At 34.0% G+C, this 21,425-nt stretch overlaps 1 protein-coding gene across 1 annotated transcript in view; it reads left to right on the top strand.

The window, feature by feature from the left end:
* LOC127723209 (MAM and LDL-receptor class A domain-containing protein 2-like) overlaps positions 1 to 21,425 on the top strand; it is a 101,065-nt gene that overhangs the window by 42,235 nt on the left and 37,405 nt on the right. The window contains exons 17-22 of the mRNA XM_052229733.1: positions 573 to 664; positions 4,546 to 4,678; positions 5,387 to 5,562; positions 9,143 to 9,224; positions 15,115 to 15,354; positions 19,374 to 19,462. Of these exons, the coding sequence (XP_052085693.1) occupies positions 573 to 664; positions 4,546 to 4,678; positions 5,387 to 5,562; positions 9,143 to 9,224; positions 15,115 to 15,354; positions 19,374 to 19,462 (812 nt within the window). The remainder of the gene's footprint in view (positions 1 to 572; positions 665 to 4,545; positions 4,679 to 5,386; positions 5,563 to 9,142; positions 9,225 to 15,114; positions 15,355 to 19,373; positions 19,463 to 21,425) is intronic.

Genomic DNA, 21,425 nt, shown 5'->3' with positions numbered 1-21,425 from the left:
GCACCCTGTCAAGCAAAATCATACCCTTGTTGCACCCTGTCAAGGTCAAACAAAATAATACACTTGATACACCCTGTCAAGCAAAATGATACCCTTGATGCACCCTGTCAAACAAAATACCCTCTTGTCAAACAAAATGATACCCTCAATGCACCCTCTCAAACAAAATAATACCCTCAATGCACCCTCTCAAACAAAATAATACCCTTGATGCACCCTGTCAAACAAAATGATACCCTAGATACACTGTGTCAAACAAACTGATACCCTTGATGCACCCTGCCAAACAAAATAATAACCTCAATGCACCCTGTCAAACAAAATAATACCCTTAATTCACCCTGTCAAACAAAATGATACCCTTGATGCACCCTGTCAAACAAAATACCCTCTTGTCAAACAAAATGATACCCTCGATGCACCCTCTCAAACAAAATAATACCCTTGATGCACCCTGTCGAACAAAATAATACCCTCCATGCACCCTGTCAAACAAAATGATACCCTCAGTGCACCCTGTGATGTTATTTGTGTTTTATTGGAATAGTAACCATGACTTTTATTATTTTTAGCCTCCTCTTCAATTCATTGTACATTTGAGTATGGAGAAAGCTGTATTTTTGAGAATGAACCAAGTAATGTGATAAATTGGAACTCTAACAGTGTAAGTTTAGCATAATATGCATTTTTATAAAAAAAAAAAAATTTGCTCACCAAAGGGCCAAGTGAGGTTTTCTCCTCACTTGGCATCCGTAGTCGTCTGTTAGCTTTTATAGAAATCTTCTCCTCTGAAACTACTGGACCAAATTTAACCAAACTTGGCCACAATCATCAAGGCAAGATCTACTAACAAGTCAAATTTTGCCGATATAGACTGTCACTCTTTATAGAAGTGATTGCCCTTAAATGAGGATTTTTTTTACCCTCTTTTGTGTTTTGAGTAAAATCTAAAGAAGATAGAGAGAAACTAAACAAATTTAATTATCAGCAATACAAGATCAACAAAACAGAGATTTCTTGTCATGAATTCTATTCTCGTCTACAATGTTGGAGAGTGTCAGTTGTTGAATATGCACATAGAACAAGGTTAGCGACACAGGCTCTTTAGAGCCTCTAGTTTTATGTCTTTTTTGGTCATATAGCTCTTCAACTGTTTTGTGGTTCTTATACAGCCTTGACTTTCAAATATTCGGCGTTGAGCGTTCCTGATGAAGGTAAATCCAGAAAAGCACTGGAGACCCATGAAATTTATAAAGTGTTGTTTTCATTTTTGAATGGATTGTAGGGAATTTATTCTTTGAAATACGGTCATTTAATTCAATTTCTGTGTCATTTGGTCTCTTTGTGGAGAATTGTCTCGTTGGCATTTATACCACAACTTCTTATTTTTATATTTAAACAGGGATTGCAGATTGTCTATCCCTTTTTAGCTCACGTGGTGTTTGTCATTTTCCATCATCATTGTCATTAACTTTTACAAGAATCTCCTTCTGAATCTACTGGGCCAAAGTTAATCAAACTTGGCCACAATCATTATTTGGGTATTTAGTTTCTGAATAGAGAAAATCTGACAGGGGCAGAAAAGTTTAGAATGATGTAATCTACAGGCTCTCCATTTATGTCAAAACTGTGTGACGACTTCTTATAGGAGTTATTGCCAGTAAATTTCAAATTTTTACATTTATTTTCGTTTTTACCTAATATTATAAAAATTATGGTAGACAGAGAGAAACTTAACGATAAAAAATGATCAGCAAGAAAAGATCTACAAGTATGTCAACATGGTCGAAATCATTAGACGACTCATTATTGGACAATTTTTACCAATTTTTTGTCCAATATCTTATAAACTTCTAGAACATTACATTAATTATGTGGAAAACAGAAGGGCCTGGAATGGTGTAACTTTTAATCAACACCATTGTCCTATATTTAATAGTTATATATACAGTTGAATTCTTTGATTCCTCATTTTTACGTGATGTTGGCTAACAAATTGGACCTCTTTGTTTTTGTGGTGTAAATGATAAATAGATAGAAACTTTAAAAAGCCAAATTAGTCAACAAGTCACGATCTACAAATAATCCAACATGACCGAAATCATAAGTCAACTCATTAGCTCACCTGACCCGTCACTTGGCATCCGTCGTCCGTCGTCGTTAGCTTTTTACAAAAATCTTCTCCTCTGAAACCACTGGGCCAAATTTAACCAAACTTGGCCACAATCATCATTAGGGTATCTAGTTTAAAAAATGTGTCCGATGACCCCGCCAACCAACCAAGATGGCCGCCATGGTTGAAAATAGAACATAGGGGTAAAATGTAGATTTTGGCTTATATCTCTGAAACCAAAGCATTTAGAGTAAATCTGACAAAGGGTAAAACTGATTATCAGGTCAAGATCTATCTGCCCTCAAATTTTCAGACAAATCTGACAACCTGTTGTTGGGTTGCTGCCCCTGAATTGGTAATTTTAAGGAAATTTTGCTGTTTTTGGTTATTATCTTGAATATTATTATAGATAGAGATAAACTGTAAACAGCAATAATGTTCAGCAAAGTAAGATCTACAAATAAGTTGTCATGACCAAAATTGTCAGTCGACCCCTTTAGGAGTTATTGCCCTTAATTGTCAATTTTTAACAATTTTTCGTAAATTTTTGTAATCTTTTACAAAAATCTTCTTCTTTGAAACTACTGAGACAAATTTAACCATACTTGGCCATAATCATTATTAGGGTATCTAGTTTAAAAAATTTGTCTGATGACCCCGCCTTCCAACCATCATGGTCAACTTAGTTAAAAATAGAACATAGGGGTAAAATGCAGTTTTTGGTTTATATCTCTGAAACTAAAGCATTTAGAGCAAATCTGACAGGTGGCAAAAATGTTCATCAGATTTATATTTATCTGCCCTGAAATTTTCGGACAAATCCGACGACCCGTTGTTGGGTTGCTGCCCCTGAGTTAATTATTTTACAAAAATTTTGCAGTTTTTTGTTATTATCTTAGATATCATTTTAATGTCTAATATCTAATACTATTAATTATGATTTTAACCTTATTTTACATGATTTCCAAAGCATCAGTAAATACAGGTGAGCGACACAGGCTCTTGAGAGCCTCTAGTTTTTAAAGTTATTGCCCTTTAATATAGACCTTTCCCAATTTTTTGCATTTTCGCCTATAATGGTGAAAACTATAATAGAGTTCTGAATACAAATAGAGAGGGAGGAGTTCTGAATACAAATTGAGAGGGAGGAGTTCTGAATACAAATAGAGAGGGAGGAGTTCTGAATACAAATAGTGAGGAAGGAGTTCTGAATACAAACAGAGAGGAGGAGTTCTGAATACAAATAGAGAGGGAGGAGTTCTGAATACAAATTGAGAGGCAGGATAGAACAATTGATATGATCATTATATATAGTCTTCTATAAATAGTTTTTAGTATGTCAGACATACATTAAGTTGAAGTTGTTTCCCTTTGGCCCCATATTGGAGGGCAAACTGGTTGAATTATACAAGGCTCAAACAAATTAAAATTGTTCAGAAAACATCTTTTTCAAAAGTCTAGTCTTATACTTGGTCAGTGTACAGCCCTTGGATGGTGTAAACTTCCCAAAAAAACATGTATGGTGTAATGGTGTATGGCATATGTTGCAATGGTAGAAGGTGTATGGTGCTATGGTGTAATGGTGTAATGTGCAATCATGAATGGTGTACGACATTTAAAGCTATGCAAAATATTGATAAGAACTGATTTTTTATTTTATACATTAACTTACAATATTGTGATCAAATTCGTTTTTTAAAATAAATAAATAATTTTGTAGTCACACACTTTCTTTGAAATTAAATTGCATTATGGTGTAATGTGTAAGGTGTATGGTGCAAAGGTGTAACGTGTATGGTGTAATGGCACAGAGTGTATGGTGTAATGGTGTATGGTGTTAGTGGAAAGTTTACACCATCCAAGAACTGTAACCATTTGAATTTGGTTGATTCATGAAGGAATTTGTGTACATTACCTTTCAACTTTACAACAAAGGGAAATAACTCTTAATTCAAATCACTTCAATCGAAAACTTTTATCTATAAGAGGCTTAAAAATAGATTATAAATAGAATAAGATAGTTTTTGATGATTGTATAAGTTTCTTTTTCTTTTTTAGATAAATATAGATTTTACCATACCACCCCAATGAATTCAATATATATTTAATCAAGATAGTTGAATTTTCAAACTTTGAAATGAGAGGTTTATTTATATCATAATAGAGAAACTTTTAAGTCATAAATACATATGGGAAAAAATATAGAAGACACTAAATAGATTTACTAGCTATTTATTGTCAGAATACTTGACTCTATAAATATATTATTGTTCCAAGTAACTGAAAATGACGAAGGTATTGCAGTTCAACTGAATTTTAGTTTGTACTGACAGCTATAAAATGTGCTCCCTCACAATGTTTGATAATGTCCAATCAAAATTGTTTTTTGAATGAATTGCATTATTTTTATTACCATATTTTTTAATAAATAGCAAGGCACACCATCAAGCAATACGGGACCTGACAATGCTCAAGAAGGATTCCAGTACGTGTATTTAGAGGCATCAGGAGGGAACCTAATGCCTGGTGATAAAGCTGTGATGTCTACAACTTTACAGTTATCTAGTAAGATAAGAAAAAATTACAAGAGTGTAGCAGTCACTTAGAAATGACAAACAATTCACCTTTCAGAATTTAAGTGACTAAGGGTAATTTCATTTTTTCTACCCCCCAAAAAAATAATGAAATATCATTGGTTGAATTTCCAGTGATTATGATGTTGTTAGCCAATCAAAACTTTTTGATGTTCACTTTTAAAAATATTACCCAGAATTCATCAGATTCTGAAATGGCAAATTCCACAGAATGTTAAAACCAATTTTAGTTCCACACAATTTTTAGTGAAAAGATCAAATAAAAAAGTCAAGCACAAAAATCCTCTAAGAATTTGTTTTTGTCAGTGTCATTATGCTGCCATGGAATGGTGTATGTGGCAGACAGGAATCTGTTTTAGCACATTGCTTTGAAGGCATAGATCCCTGTATGAAGCTGATATTACTAAATAAAATTCTTTTGTAGAATAATGACAAATTTTGAACACTTTATATCATGACTCTTTGACTGAAAACTATCAAACTTGGTTATAGTTGACCATACCATACTGCCATTTTGATTTGACTGTTAATGTAGGAGTTATGGGACTTTGATTATTTATTGATGACATCTTCTATCATATGTTATTAAGTTCTCATACTTAGTGAATGTGTAGTTGATAATTTTATACCACTATTTCTTCAGAAATACTTAGTGAATGTGTAATCTTATACATTGTAGCTACTAGCCGCTGTATGAAGTTTTATTATCACATGAAGGGTTCTGATATGGGTACCTTAAGTATACACACTGAGGGAACAAATACAGCAAAAACTTATATATGGATACAGTCTGGAGCTAAAGGCAATGATTGGATTAAAGGAGAAGTAGATATACCTGCCATTGATGGTCTTAAGGTAAGCAGCTTCTGTGATAGATGATTATGATGGGTGGCTGCTTAAAAGTCCAGCGTCAAATTAAGGTGGTACCCAACACCTTGACTAATATTAATTTGGCTCGTTTAATTTTCATAAAATTTTGACAAAATGTTTACTTTGACCCTTTGACAAAAATATAAAAAATTCAAAAAATTTGAACCCACCACTTTATCAGAAAAATTTCGTTGGTTATATAGCAGTTTGACAAACACTGATTTTGATCATTGAGAAGCTTAATATTTCCTTAACAATACAACGTAATTAAAACGTTTAGCTGATTTTTACAGAGTTATCTCCCTGTAGTGTTAGGTACCACTTTAAAGTCCAGTATCAAATTAATATGTATATTCAGTACGAGAATGTGTTAATGTAATATGAATATTAACCCTGTACTAGGCAGACATGGTGAGTCGGATTTTCAAAGTGCTAGTTCTCAAGGAAACAGTCCCCAGGAAGACATGTCACCTTACCCGGACACATTATTCTAAATCTGAGCCGACTAGTCTTTGCTCGTACTCCTTAATCCCCTGTGCTTAGCGGAGAAGCAGCAAATACTAATTTTAAAGTCTTTGGTTTGACCCGGCGGGTGTACAAACCTACGACATCCCGCACTTGAGGCAAACACACTACCACAAGATCACAATGCAATGCCAAAGAACAAAAAAAAAAATTACCAAAATACACACACTAGTCTACAAAACGCAACATAGAAAACTAAAGACTAAGCAACAAAAACAAAAAAACATAAACAAAAACCCCACCAAAAACCAGGGTGATTTAAGCTTTGTTTTTTTAAAGGTCTTAGAAAAGAAAAGAGAAGTTTCTTTATTGCTTTTGTCTATCTTAACATTGTGAGGCCACTGGATGTTAAGCAACCAACAATCAATCATTAACACTGTGAGACTATAGTGCTTAACACCTTATTAGACTACAACACCTTATTAGGTCACAATTTTCTTGGTAATTGTTTGGTTGAATTTTGTCTTCCTTTGATGAAGTCAAACAGCACACATAAGTATTGCTTCGCCAAAATCGAGAAAGCGAAGCACGGCACGCTTTTACCAGCATCTGTGGCTGCACATGCAGGGGCATCTGCAATGTATTAGTTTGTGATTAGGTCAGTTTATTGGGAACCACTAGTGGCAGGTCAATGATATTTGGTATGCAGTTTTATTAGCATTGGCACATTTCATTTCCATGGAGATTATTTGGCCCGCCCCCTCAGTCATGTTCTATTGATTTTGAAACCTTGCCGTTGTTTTACATGTATTAGGTCAGTTTAAGGGGACAACTAGTGGTACGTCAATGAAATGACATGATATGTTATACCGGTAAGTGGTATGCAGTTGTATTTAAGCAGTATGCGGTTGTATTTAAGTGGTATGCGGTTGTATTTAAGCAGTATGCAGTTGTATTAGCATTGGCACATCTCATTTCCATGAAGACTATGTAGTGATCATGTGTAGATATTGCCATTTTGATTTGAAAAAAAGTTGCATTATATTTACTATCAAAGTTACAAAAATGCAAGACATCTCTGTGTATACAGTGTATTACTGTTAGTTGTCACTTTCATCACTCTGGACTACAGACTACCTGAGTTTTTGTCTCGCCTTGACGGAGTCAAAAAGCGAGACATAGGTATGCTGTTTCCGGCGTCGGTGGTGGCGGCGGCGACGTCAACAATGTATTAGTTTGTGATTAGGTCTAGTTCATGGTGATCCACTAGTGGTAGGTCAATGATATTTGGTATGCAGTTGTATTAGCATTGGCACATCTCAGTACCATGGAGATTATTTGGCCCCGCCCCCTCAGTCAAGGTCTATTGACTTTGATACTTTTCATAGTTTACATGTATTAGTTTGTGATTAGGTCAATTTATGGGGAACCACTAGTGGTAGGTCAATGACATTTGGTATGCAGTTGTATAAGCATTGGCATATCTCATTTCCATGGAGATTATTTGGCTCAGCCCCCTTAGTCATGGTCGATAGACTTTGAAAATTTTGCTAAGTTAACATGTATTAGTTTGTGATTAGGTCAGTTCAAGGGGAACCATTAGTGGTAAGCCAATGTTAATTGGTGTTCAGTTGTATAAGCATTAGCACATCTCATTTCCATGGAGAATATTTAGCCCCGCCCCCTCAGTCATGGGTTATTTACTTTGAAACTTTTGCTTAGTTTACATGTATTAGTTTGTGATTAGATCAGTTTAAGATGAACTGTTAATGGTAAGTCAATGATATTTGGTATGCAAATTTATTGGCATTTGCATGTATCGTTTCCATGGAGATTATATAGCCCCACCCCTGATCATGGTTCATTGACTTTGAAACTTTTACATAGTTTACAGGTTAATGTTTGTGTTTAGGTATGTTTAAAGGGAACGACTTATTATAAGTCAATGGTATTTGGTATGCAGTTGTATTAGCATTGGCACATCTCATTCCATGGAGATTGTTTAGCCATGTACCTTCAGTCATGGTTCATTGACCTTGAATATTTGCATATCTTACATGTTAAAGTATTGCTATTTTTATTTCAACATTTGCTTTATCAAAATAACAAATAGGCGAGACATATCTCTGTGTTAACAGTTTATTATTTTGATCTATAATACAGGGCTTATAACTGTGTCTTTTTAACTGACAGTTCTTCATTCACATATATATTCCACTGGGTTAAATTCTAAAAATTCCGTTAAACTTTTTGATGTGCTTATTCAAAGTCAGGAACAGTATGAGGCGTTGTCTTTATTTATCATCTTATTTTGTCATTTTGTTGATAGTCTCTGTTAAATTAATCCGTACAATTCTCCATACGGTTTAGAGTTTGCCAAATCAAGACAGTACATTGATATTTAGATTACTTATTGGGCTTATGTGTTGTTGAGTGTCTGTCTCATCAAAACACATACAAAATTATGAATGTTGATTTGATTTTTTCACATTTCAAGTTAATACTGTTGACTTCATTATTAATGAATAAATATAACAATTCTCGCGATATGGCCGATTTTCTTAGAGGTACTTTTTTTTCAAATTCGTGCAACCAGATTTATAACGTCAGTGGATTTTCCGCAAATGTGACTACATCTAAAGCGATGTCGCGAAATGTAATTGTTCTTTTTAGAAACATCGCGAACTTACAACGTTCTGATAAACAATGTTGCGAAAACAACAAGAAAAATTTTGAAAAACGTTGTTATCTGCCCGTGCTACTGTATCATATGCCCTTAAATACACTGCTAACAGACAATAGCTGTACAAGGTTGAAAATTCTTCATAAACTAAGTTTGATATACAGCTTTTTCTTATTGTGGCTTAGATTTGATATACAGCTTTTTCTTATTGTGGCATAGGTTTGATATACATCTTTTTCTTATTGTGGCATATTTCTGACATATCAGATAATAGTTTAATATTAGTACATTGTATACTTCAAAGAATTTTCTACATAAAATGTGAAAAATGCAACATGAAAGAATTAATTTGACAAAATACTATTATGATTGCAGTTTAACTTTATATATACAGTGTTGCATTGTGACTTGTTTCAGATAACAATTGAAGGTGTTCGTGGATCTGGTTGGGCAAGCGATATAGCCATTGACGATTTATCACTTATTCCAGGAAGTTGTGGTAAGATTATTACATAGATTTAAAGGGGAGTTAATCAGGTAATTCCAGGAAGTTGTAAGATTATTACATAGATTTAAAGGGGAGTTAATCAGGTAATTCCAGGAACTTGTGGTAAGATTATTACGTAGATTTAAAGGGGAGTTAATCAGGTAATTCCAGGAAGTTGTGGTAAGATTATTACGTAGATTTAAAGGGGAGTTAATCAGGTAATTCCAGGAAGTTGTGGTAAGATTATTACGTAGATTTAAAGGGGAGTTAATCAGGTAATTCCAGGAACTTGTGGTAAGATTATTACGTAGATTTAAAGGGGAGTTAATCAGGTAATTCCAGGAAGTTGTGGTAAGATTATTACGTAGATTTAAAGGGGAGTTAATCAGGTAATTCCAGGAACTTGTGGTAAGATTATTACGTAGATTTCAAGGGGAGTTAATCAGGTAATTCCAGGAACTTGTGGTAAGATTATTACGTAGATTTAAAGGGGAGTTAATCAGGTAATTCCAGGAACTTGTGGTAAGATTATTACATAGATTTAAAGGGGAGTTAATCAGGTCATTCCAGGAACTTGTGGTAAGATTATTACTTAGATTTAAAGGGGAGTTAATCAGGTAATTCCAGGAAGTTGTGGTAAGATTATTACGTAGATTTAAAGGGGAGTTAATCAGGTAATTCCAGGAAGTTATGGTAAGATTATTACGTAGATTTAAAGGGGAGTTAATCCGGTAATTCCAGGAACTTGTGGTAAGATTATTACGTAGATTTAAAGGGGAAGTTAATCAGGTAATTCCAGGAACTACTGGTAAGATTATTACATAGATTTAAAGGGGAGTTAATCAGGTAATTCCAGGAAGTTGTGGTAAGATTATTACCTAGATTTAAAGGGGAGTTAATCAGGTAATTCCAGGAAGTTGTGGTAAGATTATTACATAGATTTAAAGGGGAGTTAATCAGGTAATTCCAGGAAGTTGTGGTAAGATTATTACATAGATTTAAAGGGGAGTTAATCAGGTAATTCCAGGAATTTGTGGCAAGATTATCACACAAATTTAAAGGGGAGTTAATCAGGTAATTCCAGGAACTTGTGGTAAGATTATTACATAGATTTAAAGGGGAGTTAATCAGGTAATTCCAGGAACTTGTGGTAAGATTATTACATAGATTTAAAGGGGAGTTAATCAGGTAATTCCAGGAAGTTGTGGTAAGATTATTACATAGATTTAAAGGGGAGTTAATCAGGTAATTCCAGGAAGTTGTGGTAAGATTATTACATAGATTTAAAGGGGAGTTAATCAGGTAATTCCAGGAACTTGTGGTAAGATTATCACACAAATTTAAAGGGGAGTTAATCAGGTAATTCCAGGAACTTGTGGTAAGATTATTACATAGATTTAAAGGGGAGTTAATCAGGTAATTCCAGGAAGTTGTGGTAAGATTATTACATAGATTTAAAGGGGAGTTAATCAGGTAATTCCAGGAACTTGTGGTAAGATTATCACACAAATTCAAAGGGGAGTTAATCAGGTAATTCCAGGAACTTGTGGTAAGATTATTACGTAGATTTAAAGGGGAGTTAATCAGGTAATTCCAGGAACTTGTGGTAAGATTATTACATAGATTTAAAGGGGAGTTAATCAGGTAATTCCAGGAACTTGTGGTAAGATTATCTCACAAATTCAAAGGGGAGTTAATCAGGTAATTCCAGGAACTTGTGGTAAGATTATCACACAAATTCAAAGGGGAGTTAATCAGGTAATTCCAGGAACTTGTGGTAAGATTTTCACACAAATTCAAAGGGGAGTTAATCAGGTAATTCCAGGAACTTGTGGTAAGATTATCACACAAATTCAAAGGGGAGTTAATCAGGTAATTCCAGGAACTTGTGGTAAGATTATTACATAGATTTAAAGGGGAGTTAATCGGGTAATTCCAGGAAGTTGTGGTAAGATTATTACATAGATTTAAAGGGGAGTTAATCAGGTAATTCCAGGAACTTGTGGTAAGATTATTACATAGATTTAAAGGGGAGTTAATCAGGTAATTCCAGGAACTTGTGGTAAGATTATTACATAGATTTAAAGGGGAGTTAATCAGGTAATTCCAGGAACTTGTGGTAAGATTATCACACAAATTTAAAGGGGAGTTAATCAGGTAATTCCAGGAACTTGTGGTAAGATTATTACATAGATTTAAAGGGGAGTTAATCAGGTAATTCCAGGAACTTGTGGTAAGATTATTACATAGATTTAAAGGGGAGTTAATCAGGTAATTCCAGGAACTTGTGGTAAGATTATCACACAAATTCAAAGGGGAGTTAATCAGGTAATTCCAGGAACTTGTGGTAAGATTATCACACAAATTCAAAGGGGAGTTAATCAGGTAATTCCAGGAACTTGTGGTAAGATTATTACATAGATTTAAAGGGGAGTTAATCAGGTAATTCCAGGAACTTGTGGTAAGATTATCACACAAATTCAAAGGGGAGTTAATCAGGTAATTCCAGGAACTTGTGGTAAGATTATCACACAAATTCAAAGGGGAGTTAATCAGGTAATTCCAGGAACTTGTGGTAAGATTATCACACAAATTCAAAGGGGAGTTAATCAGGTAATTCCAGGAACTTGTGGTAAGATTATCACACAAATTTAAAGGGGAGTTAATCAGGTAATTCCAGGAACTTGTGGTAAGATTATCACACAAATTCAAAGGGGAGTTAATCAGGTAATTCCAGGAACTTGTGGTAAGATTATTACATAGATTTAAAGGGGAGTTAATCAGGTAATTCCAGGAACTTGTGGTAAGATTATCACACAAATTTAAAGGGGAGTTAATCAGGTAATTCCAGGAACTTGTGGTAAGATTATCACACAAATTTAAAGGGGAGTTAATCAGGTAATTCCAGGAACTTGTGGTAAGATTATCACACAAATTCAAAGGGGAGTTAATCAGGTAATTCCAGGAACTTGTGGTAAGATTATCACACAAATTCAAAGGGGAGTTAATCAGGTAATTCCAGGAACTTGTGGTAAGATTATCACACAAATTCAAAGGGGAGTTAATCAGGTAATTCCAGGAACTTGTGGTAAGATTATCACACAAATTCAAAGGGGAGTTAATCAGGTAATTCCAGGAAGTTGTGATAAGATTATTACATAGATTTAAAGGGGAGTTAATCAGGTAATTCCAGGAACTTGTGGTAAGATTATCACACAAATTTAAAGGGGAGTTAATCAGGTAATTCCAGGAAGTTGTGGTAAGATTATCACACAAATTCTAAGGGGAGTTAATCAGGTAATTCCAGGAAGTTGTGGTAAGATTATCACACAAATTCAAAGGGGAGTTAATCAGGTAATTCCAGGAAGTTGTGGTAAGATTATTACATAGATTTAAAGGGGAGTTAATCAGGTAATTCCAGGAAGTTGTGGTAAGATTATTACATAGATTTAAAGGGAAGTTAATCAGGTAATTCCAGGAAGTTGTGGTAATATTATTACATAGATTTAAAGGGGAGTTAATCAGGTAATTCCAGGAAGTTGTGGTAAGATTACTACATAGATTTAAAGGGGAGTTAATCAGGTAATTCCAGGAAGTTGTGGTAATATTATTACATAGATTTAAAGGGGAGTTAATCAGGTAATTCCAGGAAGTTGTGGTAAGATTATTACATAGATTTAAAGGGGAGTTAATCAGGTAATTCCAGGAAGTTGTGGTAAGATTATCACACAAATTTAAAGGGGAGTTAATCAGGTAATTCCAGGAAGTTGTGGTAAGATTATTACATAGATTTAAAGGGGAGTTAATTAGGTAATTCCAGGAAGTTGTGGTAAGATTATTACATAGATTTAAAGGGGAGTTAATCAGGTAATTCCAGGAACTTGTGGTAAGATTATTACATAGATTTAAAGGGGAGTTAATCAGGTAATTCCAGGAACTTGTGGTAAGATTATTACATAGATTTAAAGGGGAGTTAATCAGGTAATTCCAGGAACTTGTGGTAAGATTATTACATAGATTTAAAGGGGAGTTAATCAGGTAATTCCAGGAACTTGTGGTAAGATTATCACACAAATTCAAAGGGGAGTTAATCAGGTAATTCCAGGAACTTGTGGTAAGATTATTATATAGATTTAAAGGGGAGTTAATCAGGTAATTCCAGGAAGTTGTGGTAAGATTATCACACAAATTTAAAGGGGAGTTAATCAGGTAATTCCAGGAAGTTGTGGTAAGATTATTACATAGATTTAAAGGGGAGTTAATTAGGTAATTCCAGGAAGTTGTGGTAAGATTATTACATAGATTTAAAGGGGAGTTAATCAGGTAATTCCAGGAACTTGTGGTAAGATTATTACATAGATTTAAAGGGGAGTTAATCAGGTAATTCCAGGAACTTGTGGTAAGATTATTACATAGATTTAAAGGGGAGTTAATCAGGTAATTCCAGGAACTTGTGGTAAGATTATTACATAGATTTAAAGGGGAGTTAATCAGGTAATTCCAGGAACTTGTGGTAAGATTATTACGTAGATTTAAAGGGGAGATAATCAGGGTAACAGGCTGTTTTTCTGTCCCAATGTGACCTGTTGTGAGGATCATAGAAATAACATGCATCTGTCCTTTTAAGTGCTCTCACATGTACAATTCTTTTATAAAACTTATATCGTAGATTTATATCAGTAATGTCTATGGTAAGTCAAAAGTCAGTGCTGTTCAAACTTTTTTTAAAAGAGTAGTTATACCTATTGGAAATATTTATTATCTAAAAATTGCAATGTAAGCACCTTCACATGTTCCAATTTTTGCCAAATTTCATAAAATTTATATCAGCAATGTCTAGCACAAGTTTGAAAATAAGTGTAGATCAAATATTTTTGAAAGAGTTAAGCCCCTTGGAAGTATTATGAAAATATGCATCTTAAATTTTGTAAATCTACTCTAGGAATAAGAAAAAATGCATCCAATTTAGGAGCAAGAGTTGAATTAGGAAGATTGCCTATAAAATGTTTTATTAAAGCACAAACCCTTTTATATTTAGCTAGACTATATAATAATAATATTAATCCATTGATAAAGGAAGCTTTTTCTCTAGCACAGTCTCTAGATTTGACTGGAACTTATTCATGGTATACATATGCAAAAAATATTGTTGAAGAGACTAATATTGACCTTAATATTTTTTCTAATTGTAAGGACATAAAAGATGTAAATAAAATAAAAAACGATATAAAGTTAAAAATGAAAAATAGATATGAAGATTTAATTGAAACTAAATTTGAAAACATTGATGATAAAAGTAAATTTTATCTATATAAAAAACTTAAAAAGGATTGGAAACTAGAATCTTATCTAAATATATCTAATTTTCAGATAAGGAGATTGATCACTAAATTTAGACTAAGTGATCACTCCCTCTTAATTGAAAAGGGGAGATATTTTAAAATCCCAAGAGAGGAACGACTTTGTCATAAATGTAAAATACTAGATGATGAGAAACATTTTTTACTCTATTGTGATTATAATAAAACACTAAGAAATGCCTTTTTTGAACACATATGTACTGAAAATAATAACTTTAATAATTTAAATGAAGAAGAAAAAATTCATTATTTACTAAATCCATCAACGCCTTTACAAACAAATAAGTTAGGATCCTACTTGAAAAAGTCATTAGAACTGAGGGCAGGGGACTCTTAACAACTTGTTTGTTTTTATAAATTTTGATGCTGTTTTTATTGTGTTTGTTTGATATGTATGTATATATGTTTATTTTGTTAATACATGTTGGTTCCAAACTGTAAAGTTTATAAGACAATAAAATATTTGATTTGATTTGATTTGAAAATTAATTATATTAAAAATTGCTGAAAGAAGTCATGATAATAGTTGATTATTATATCAGCCAACCCCGTTACAGCTGGTCCAACAAACTCACCGACTACAACTGCACCAATGACAACTAAACCAACAACAACTCAACCGACTACAACTCAACCAACTACAACTAAAGTGACTACAATTCAACCTCAACCGTCTACAACTACACCAATGACAACTAAACCAACTACAACTCAACCGACTACAACTAAAGTGACTACAATTCAACCTCAACCGACTACAACTACACAGATTCCACCAACAGGTATGTATATTGATGTTTTATGCTTACATCTAATCTGTACATCTTTGCAAACATTTTGTTTGGGGTGAGGTAGAAGTTGGTCTCATCCTGAATTCCAGTGAAAATAATGTGTCCTTTCCCGCATCATGATATTTTTAAATCCTGAATTTTTGAATTCCAGACGATTAAACTGACTATTCCAGAATTCCCCTGAGTTTGTTTAATGAACTTGGTCAGCTGGTTGATTTATCAAGTAGCACTGAACATAATGATTTCATATTTGGTCAGCAGGTTGACACTTATTGATTGAAACCACGTTCACTTCTCAGATCTGTCAGCTGCCTGCTTCTTTCTGCCCATACTTTGAATTTTTCAATATGTTGAATGAATTTGAATTTTACCTCTCACATTTCTCCAGCAATACTTAACATAATGACTGTATATTGGTCAGCATCCCAACCATAGTGAGTTGTTATGTGTGTGAGTTTAACAGAATGACTGTAAAATTGGTCAGCAACCCAACAGTGATGAGTTGTAATGTGAGTGTGAGCTTAACAGAATGACTGTAAAATTGGTCAGCAGCCCAACAATGATGAGTTGTAATGTGTGTGAGCTAACTAAGCTTAACAAAATGACTGTAAAATTGGTCAGCAGCCCAACAATGATGAGTTATAATGTGTGTGTGAGTTTAACAGAATGACTGTAAAATTGGTCAGCAGCCCAACAATGATGAGTTGTAATGTGTGTGTGAGCTTAACAGAATGACTGTAAAATTGGTCAGCAGCCCAACAATGATGAGTTGTAATGTGTGTGAGCTAACTAAGCTTAACAAAATGACTGTAAAATTGGTCAGCAGCCCAACAATGATGAGTTGAAATGTGTGTGTGAGCTTAACAGAATGACTGTAAAATTGGTCAGCAGCCTAACAATGATGAGTTGTAATGTGTGTGTGAGCTTAACAGAAGTGTCTAACACATACTTCCTGTTTTTCAGATACTTTTTAATGATGTTTTCAGGTATGCTTAGCAGGAAAGCATGTGCACTCTTGTTTTACTATAGCAATGGATAAGTTTTGATATGACGTAATTTGAGTTTGAGTTGCTTCTCTTGGCTGCCAGTGTGGAGAGGTAAATGGTTGAGTTACTTCCCTTGGTAGCCAGTGTGGAGGGGTAAATGGTTGAGTTACTTCCCTTGGCAGCCAGTGTGGAGGGGTAAATGGTTGAGTTGCTTCCCTAGGCTGCCAGTGTGGAGGGGTAAATGGTTGAGTTACTTCCCTTGGCTGCCAGTGTGGAGGGGTAAATGGTTGAGTTGCTTCCCTTGGCTGCCAGTATGGAGGGGTAAATGGTTGATTTTTCTTATTTGACCTACCAAATTGAAATTTGTGGTACAAACATATCTGATAAGAGATCCTTACTAGATCATAGTGATGAATCAAGCAAGGCTAAAAGAAATTTAAATAGTTCAGAAAATAACCTTTTCTACAGTTAGTGGTCAATATTATTTAACAAATTAGGCTAATTTATGAGGGAATTTCTGCACATAGACCTGCAACATGGTGACAAAAGGGAAGTTACTCTTGCTGAAATTGTGTCAATTGAAAGCTACGTATACAATGACAATCTTATAAGTAATATTGATGTTATATTGACAAAGGGAGATAAATTCATTCGTCGTTAACTTTTACAAAAATCTTCTCCTCTGAAACTACTGGACCAAATTTAACCAAACTTGGCAACTATCATCATTAGGGTATCTAGTTAAAAAAAGGGTCTGATGACCCGGCCCACCAACCAAGATGACCCCCATGGCTAAAAATAGAACATAGGGGTAAAATGTAGATTTTGGCTTATATCTCTGAAACCAAAGCATTTAGAGCAAATCTGACAGTAGTAAAATTGTTCATCAGGTCAAAATCTATCTGCATTGAAATTTTGAGACAAATCAGACAACCCATTGTTGGGTTGCTGCCCATTAATTGGTAATTTTAAGAAAATTTTGCAGTTTTTGGTTATTATCTTCAAAATTATTATAGATAGAGATAAACTGTAAACAGCAATAATGTACAGCAAAGTAAGATCTACAAATAAGTCAACATGACTAAAATGGTCAATTGACCCATTAAGGAGTTATTTCCCTTTATAGTCCATTTTTAACAATTTTTTGTAAATTTTTGTAATCTTTTACAAAAATCTTCTCCTCTGAAACTACTGAGACAAATTTAACCAAACTTAACCACAATCCTAATTAGGGTATCTAGTTTAGAAAATGTGTCCAATGACCCAGCCTACCAACCAACATGGCCGACATGGCTAAAAATAGAACATAGGGGTAAAATGCAAGTTTTGTCTATTATTTTTTGAACTGTTATAAATAGAGAAAATCTGGAAGTAGCAAAAATGTTCAGAATAATGAGCTCTACCAATTGTCCATATACGTCAAAACTGTTAGACAAATTTTATAGGAGTTATTGCCCATAAATGATAAAGTTTACCATTTTTTTCATTTTTACCTATTATCATGAAAACTATGATATTTAGAGAGAAATATTTTTTTTCTGTTATGCCTTATATGATTTAAATTACAATAGATAGATAAACACTGTAAATCACAAAAATGATCAGCAAGGTAAGATCTATTAAAAATTCAAATTTTGCTGATATAGTTAGAAGACTGTCACTCTTCATAGGAGTTATTGCCCTTAATTGAGGATTTTCTTTTTACCCCCTTTTGTGTTTTTAAAAAAAATAAAGAAGATAGAGAGAAACTAAACAGACTAAAAGATCAGTAATACAAGATCAACAAAATAGAGATTTTTGTCATGAAGTCTATTCTCGTCTTCAATATTGGAGAGTGTCCTTTGTCTGATATGCACCTAGACCAAGATGAGCGACACAGGCTCTTTAGAGCCTCTAGTTCTCTATCTTTTCAGATGGCACCCAGACATGTACATTTGAGGATGGTGCTCTATGTTTTTCTCTATCTTTTTAGATGGCACCCAGACATGTACATTTGAGGATGGTGCTCATGTTTTTCTCAATCTTTTCAGATGGTACCCAGACATGTATATTTGAGGATGGTGCTCTATGTTTTTCTCTATCTTTTCAGATGCCACCCAGACATGTACATTTGAGGATGGTGCTCTATGTTTTTCTCTATCTTTTTAGATGGCACCCAGACATGTACATTTGAGGATGGTGCTCTATGTTTTTCTCTATCTTTTCAGATGGCACTCAGACATGTACATTTGAGGATGGTGCTCCATGTTTTTCTCTATCTTTTCAGATGGCACCCAGACATGTACATTTGAGAATGGTTTTCCATGTTTTTCTCAATCTTTTCAGATGGTACCCAGACATGTACATTTGAGGATGGTGCTCATGTTTTTCTCAATCTTTTCAGATGGTACCCAGACATGTACATTTGAGGATGGTGCTCATGTTTTTCTCAATCTTTTCAGATGGTACCCAGACATGTACATTTGAGGATGGTGCTCATGTTTTTCTCAATCTTTTCAGATGGTACCCAGACATGTACATTTGAGGATGGTGCTCATGTTTTTCTCAATCTTTTCAGATGGTACCCAGACATGTACATTTGAGGATGGTGCTCTATGTTTTTCTCTATCTTTTTAGATGGCACCCAGACATGTACATTTGAGAATGGTGCTCATGTTTTTCTCAATCTTTTCAGATGGCACCCAGACATGTACATTTGAGAATGGTTTTCCATGTTTTTCTCAATCTTTTCAGATGGTACCCAGACATGTACATTTGAGGATGGTGCTCATGTTTTTCTCAATCTTTTCAGATGGTACCCAGACATGTACATTTGAGGATGGTGCTCATGTTTTTCTCAATCTTTTCAGATGGTACCCAGACATGTACATTTGAGGATGGTGCTCATGTTTTTCTCAATCTTTTCAGATGGTACCCAGACATGTACATTTGAGGATGGTGCTCTATGTTTTTCTCTATCTTTTTAGATGGCACCCAGACATGTACATTTGAGAATGGTGCTCATGTTTTTCTCAATCTTTTCAGATGGTACCCAGACATGTACATTTGAGGATGGTGCTCCATGTTTTTTGGTTCAAGCTACTGATGATGATTTTAATTGGACTGGTAAAAGTGTAAGTCAAAGTCAATGTCAAAGATTTTATTGGCATAAAATCCAAAATATGGATTGTCATCAACACACAAAGAACAAACCTTAATCATTACAATCAATGACATGTACATAAAATGGTAGTATATATGTTTAATATATCAATACAAAACATGAAAAGAAATATTTATTCTTTTTTTTTCCCTGTTCTATCTATTTGACTGGGGAGGTAATGACAGGAGGTTGAATGCCTAATGATATCAAATATAAAGAACACAATTTTTGTAGACTCTTTAAAAAATATTTGCCAAAATATCATCCAAGATTCATTTATAAAACAAAGGAGTAGAGCCAGGAACCCCAATAAACGGCCCTGGAAAGGTGTTTTTTTAACCTCAATTATTGAAGTAAATCTAATGGGTATGCATTACTAAATGTTTGATACTTAAAAGTATAAAATGAAAATTTTATATCTGCTTCATATTTATAAATATATTAGACTGAAATAGGAATAGATTTAATTTTCGTCTTTTTTTCTAGACATTTGTCTATTTTTCAACTTTTTTCATGATTTTGTATGTGGCCCCACCCCCTCGCCCATTGAAATTTTTATTAAAAAGTAAAGAATATGGTATATAAAGAATATTTCAGCAAAAATATTCATGGGTGCAGGAATGGCGCCTCTGTTTTTTGTAGCTCACCGGGGCCCTATGTGAGCTTATGCCATCACTTGGCGTCCGTCGTTGTAGGTCGTCTGTCGTCGTCTGTCCTCGTAAGCTATTTCAAAAATCTTCTCCTCTGAAACTACTTGGCCAAATACCTTCAAACTTTATCTAAATGTTCCTTAGGGTATCTAGTTTATAAATTGTATCCGAAGTTTTGATCCATCAACAAACATGGCGGCCATGGCTGAAAATAGAACATAGGGGTCAAATGCAGTTTTTGGCTTATATCTCAAAAACTAAAGCTTTTAGAGCAAATCTGACACTGGGTAAAATTGTTCAATTGGTCAAGATCTATCAGCTCTGAAATTTTTAAACGAGTCGAACAACCCATTGTAGGGTTGCTGCCACCAAATTGGTACTTTTAACAAAATTTTACAGTTTTCTGTTATTATTTTGAATATTATTATAGATATATATAAACTGTAAGCAGCAATAATGTTCAGCAAAGTAAGATCTACAAAAAAGTATATATGACCATAATTGTCAATTGACCCCTTAAGGAGTTATTGCCCTTTAAAGACAATTTTACACAATTTATTCATCAAGTTTGCTAACATTTAAAAATCTTCTCCTCTGAAACTACTGGGCCAATTACCTTCAAACTTTAAATAAATGTTCCTTAGGGTATCTTGTTTATAAATTGTATCCGAAGTTTGTATCCATCGACAAACATGGCCTCCATGGCTAAAAATAGAACATAAGGGTCAAATGCAGTTTTTGGCTTATATCTCAAAAACTAAATCTTTTAGAGCAAATGTGACAGGGGTAAAAATTGTTTAATTGGTCAAGATCTATCGGCCCTGAAATTATCAGACGAAACGAACAACCCATGGTTGGGTTGCTGCCACCAAATTGGTAGTTTTAACAAAATTTTGCAGTTTTTTATTATTTTGAATATTATTATAGATATATAAACTGTAAGCAGCAATAATGTTCAGCAAAGTAAGATCTACAAAAAAGTTAATATGACCAAAATTGTCAATTGACCCCTTAAGGAGTTATTGCCCTTTAAAGACAATTTTACACAATTTGTTCATCAAGTTTGCTAACATTTAAAAATCTTCTCCTCTGAAATACATGTGATCGATTCAGGCTCTTGAGAGCCTCTTGTTTCTTCAGAAAACTGTCATAAATTGTGCAGAATTCAGCTAAAAAACAGGCTTTTTTTATGAAATTCCCCTTTTATGACATCACAATTACATCACTAATGACGCAATTGGTGGAATTATGTTAAAACTGAAACAATTGGACACTTTGACATAT

The sequence above is a fragment of the Mytilus californianus genome, unplaced genomic scaffold (assembly GCF_021869535.1).
Source record: "Mytilus californianus isolate M0D057914Y unplaced genomic scaffold, xbMytCali1.0.p SCAF_13, whole genome shotgun sequence".
In the NCBI taxonomy this organism is placed as follows: domain Eukaryota; kingdom Metazoa; phylum Mollusca; class Bivalvia; order Mytilida; family Mytilidae; genus Mytilus; species Mytilus californianus.
This window is presented reverse-complemented; position numbering and strand designations above follow the sequence as displayed.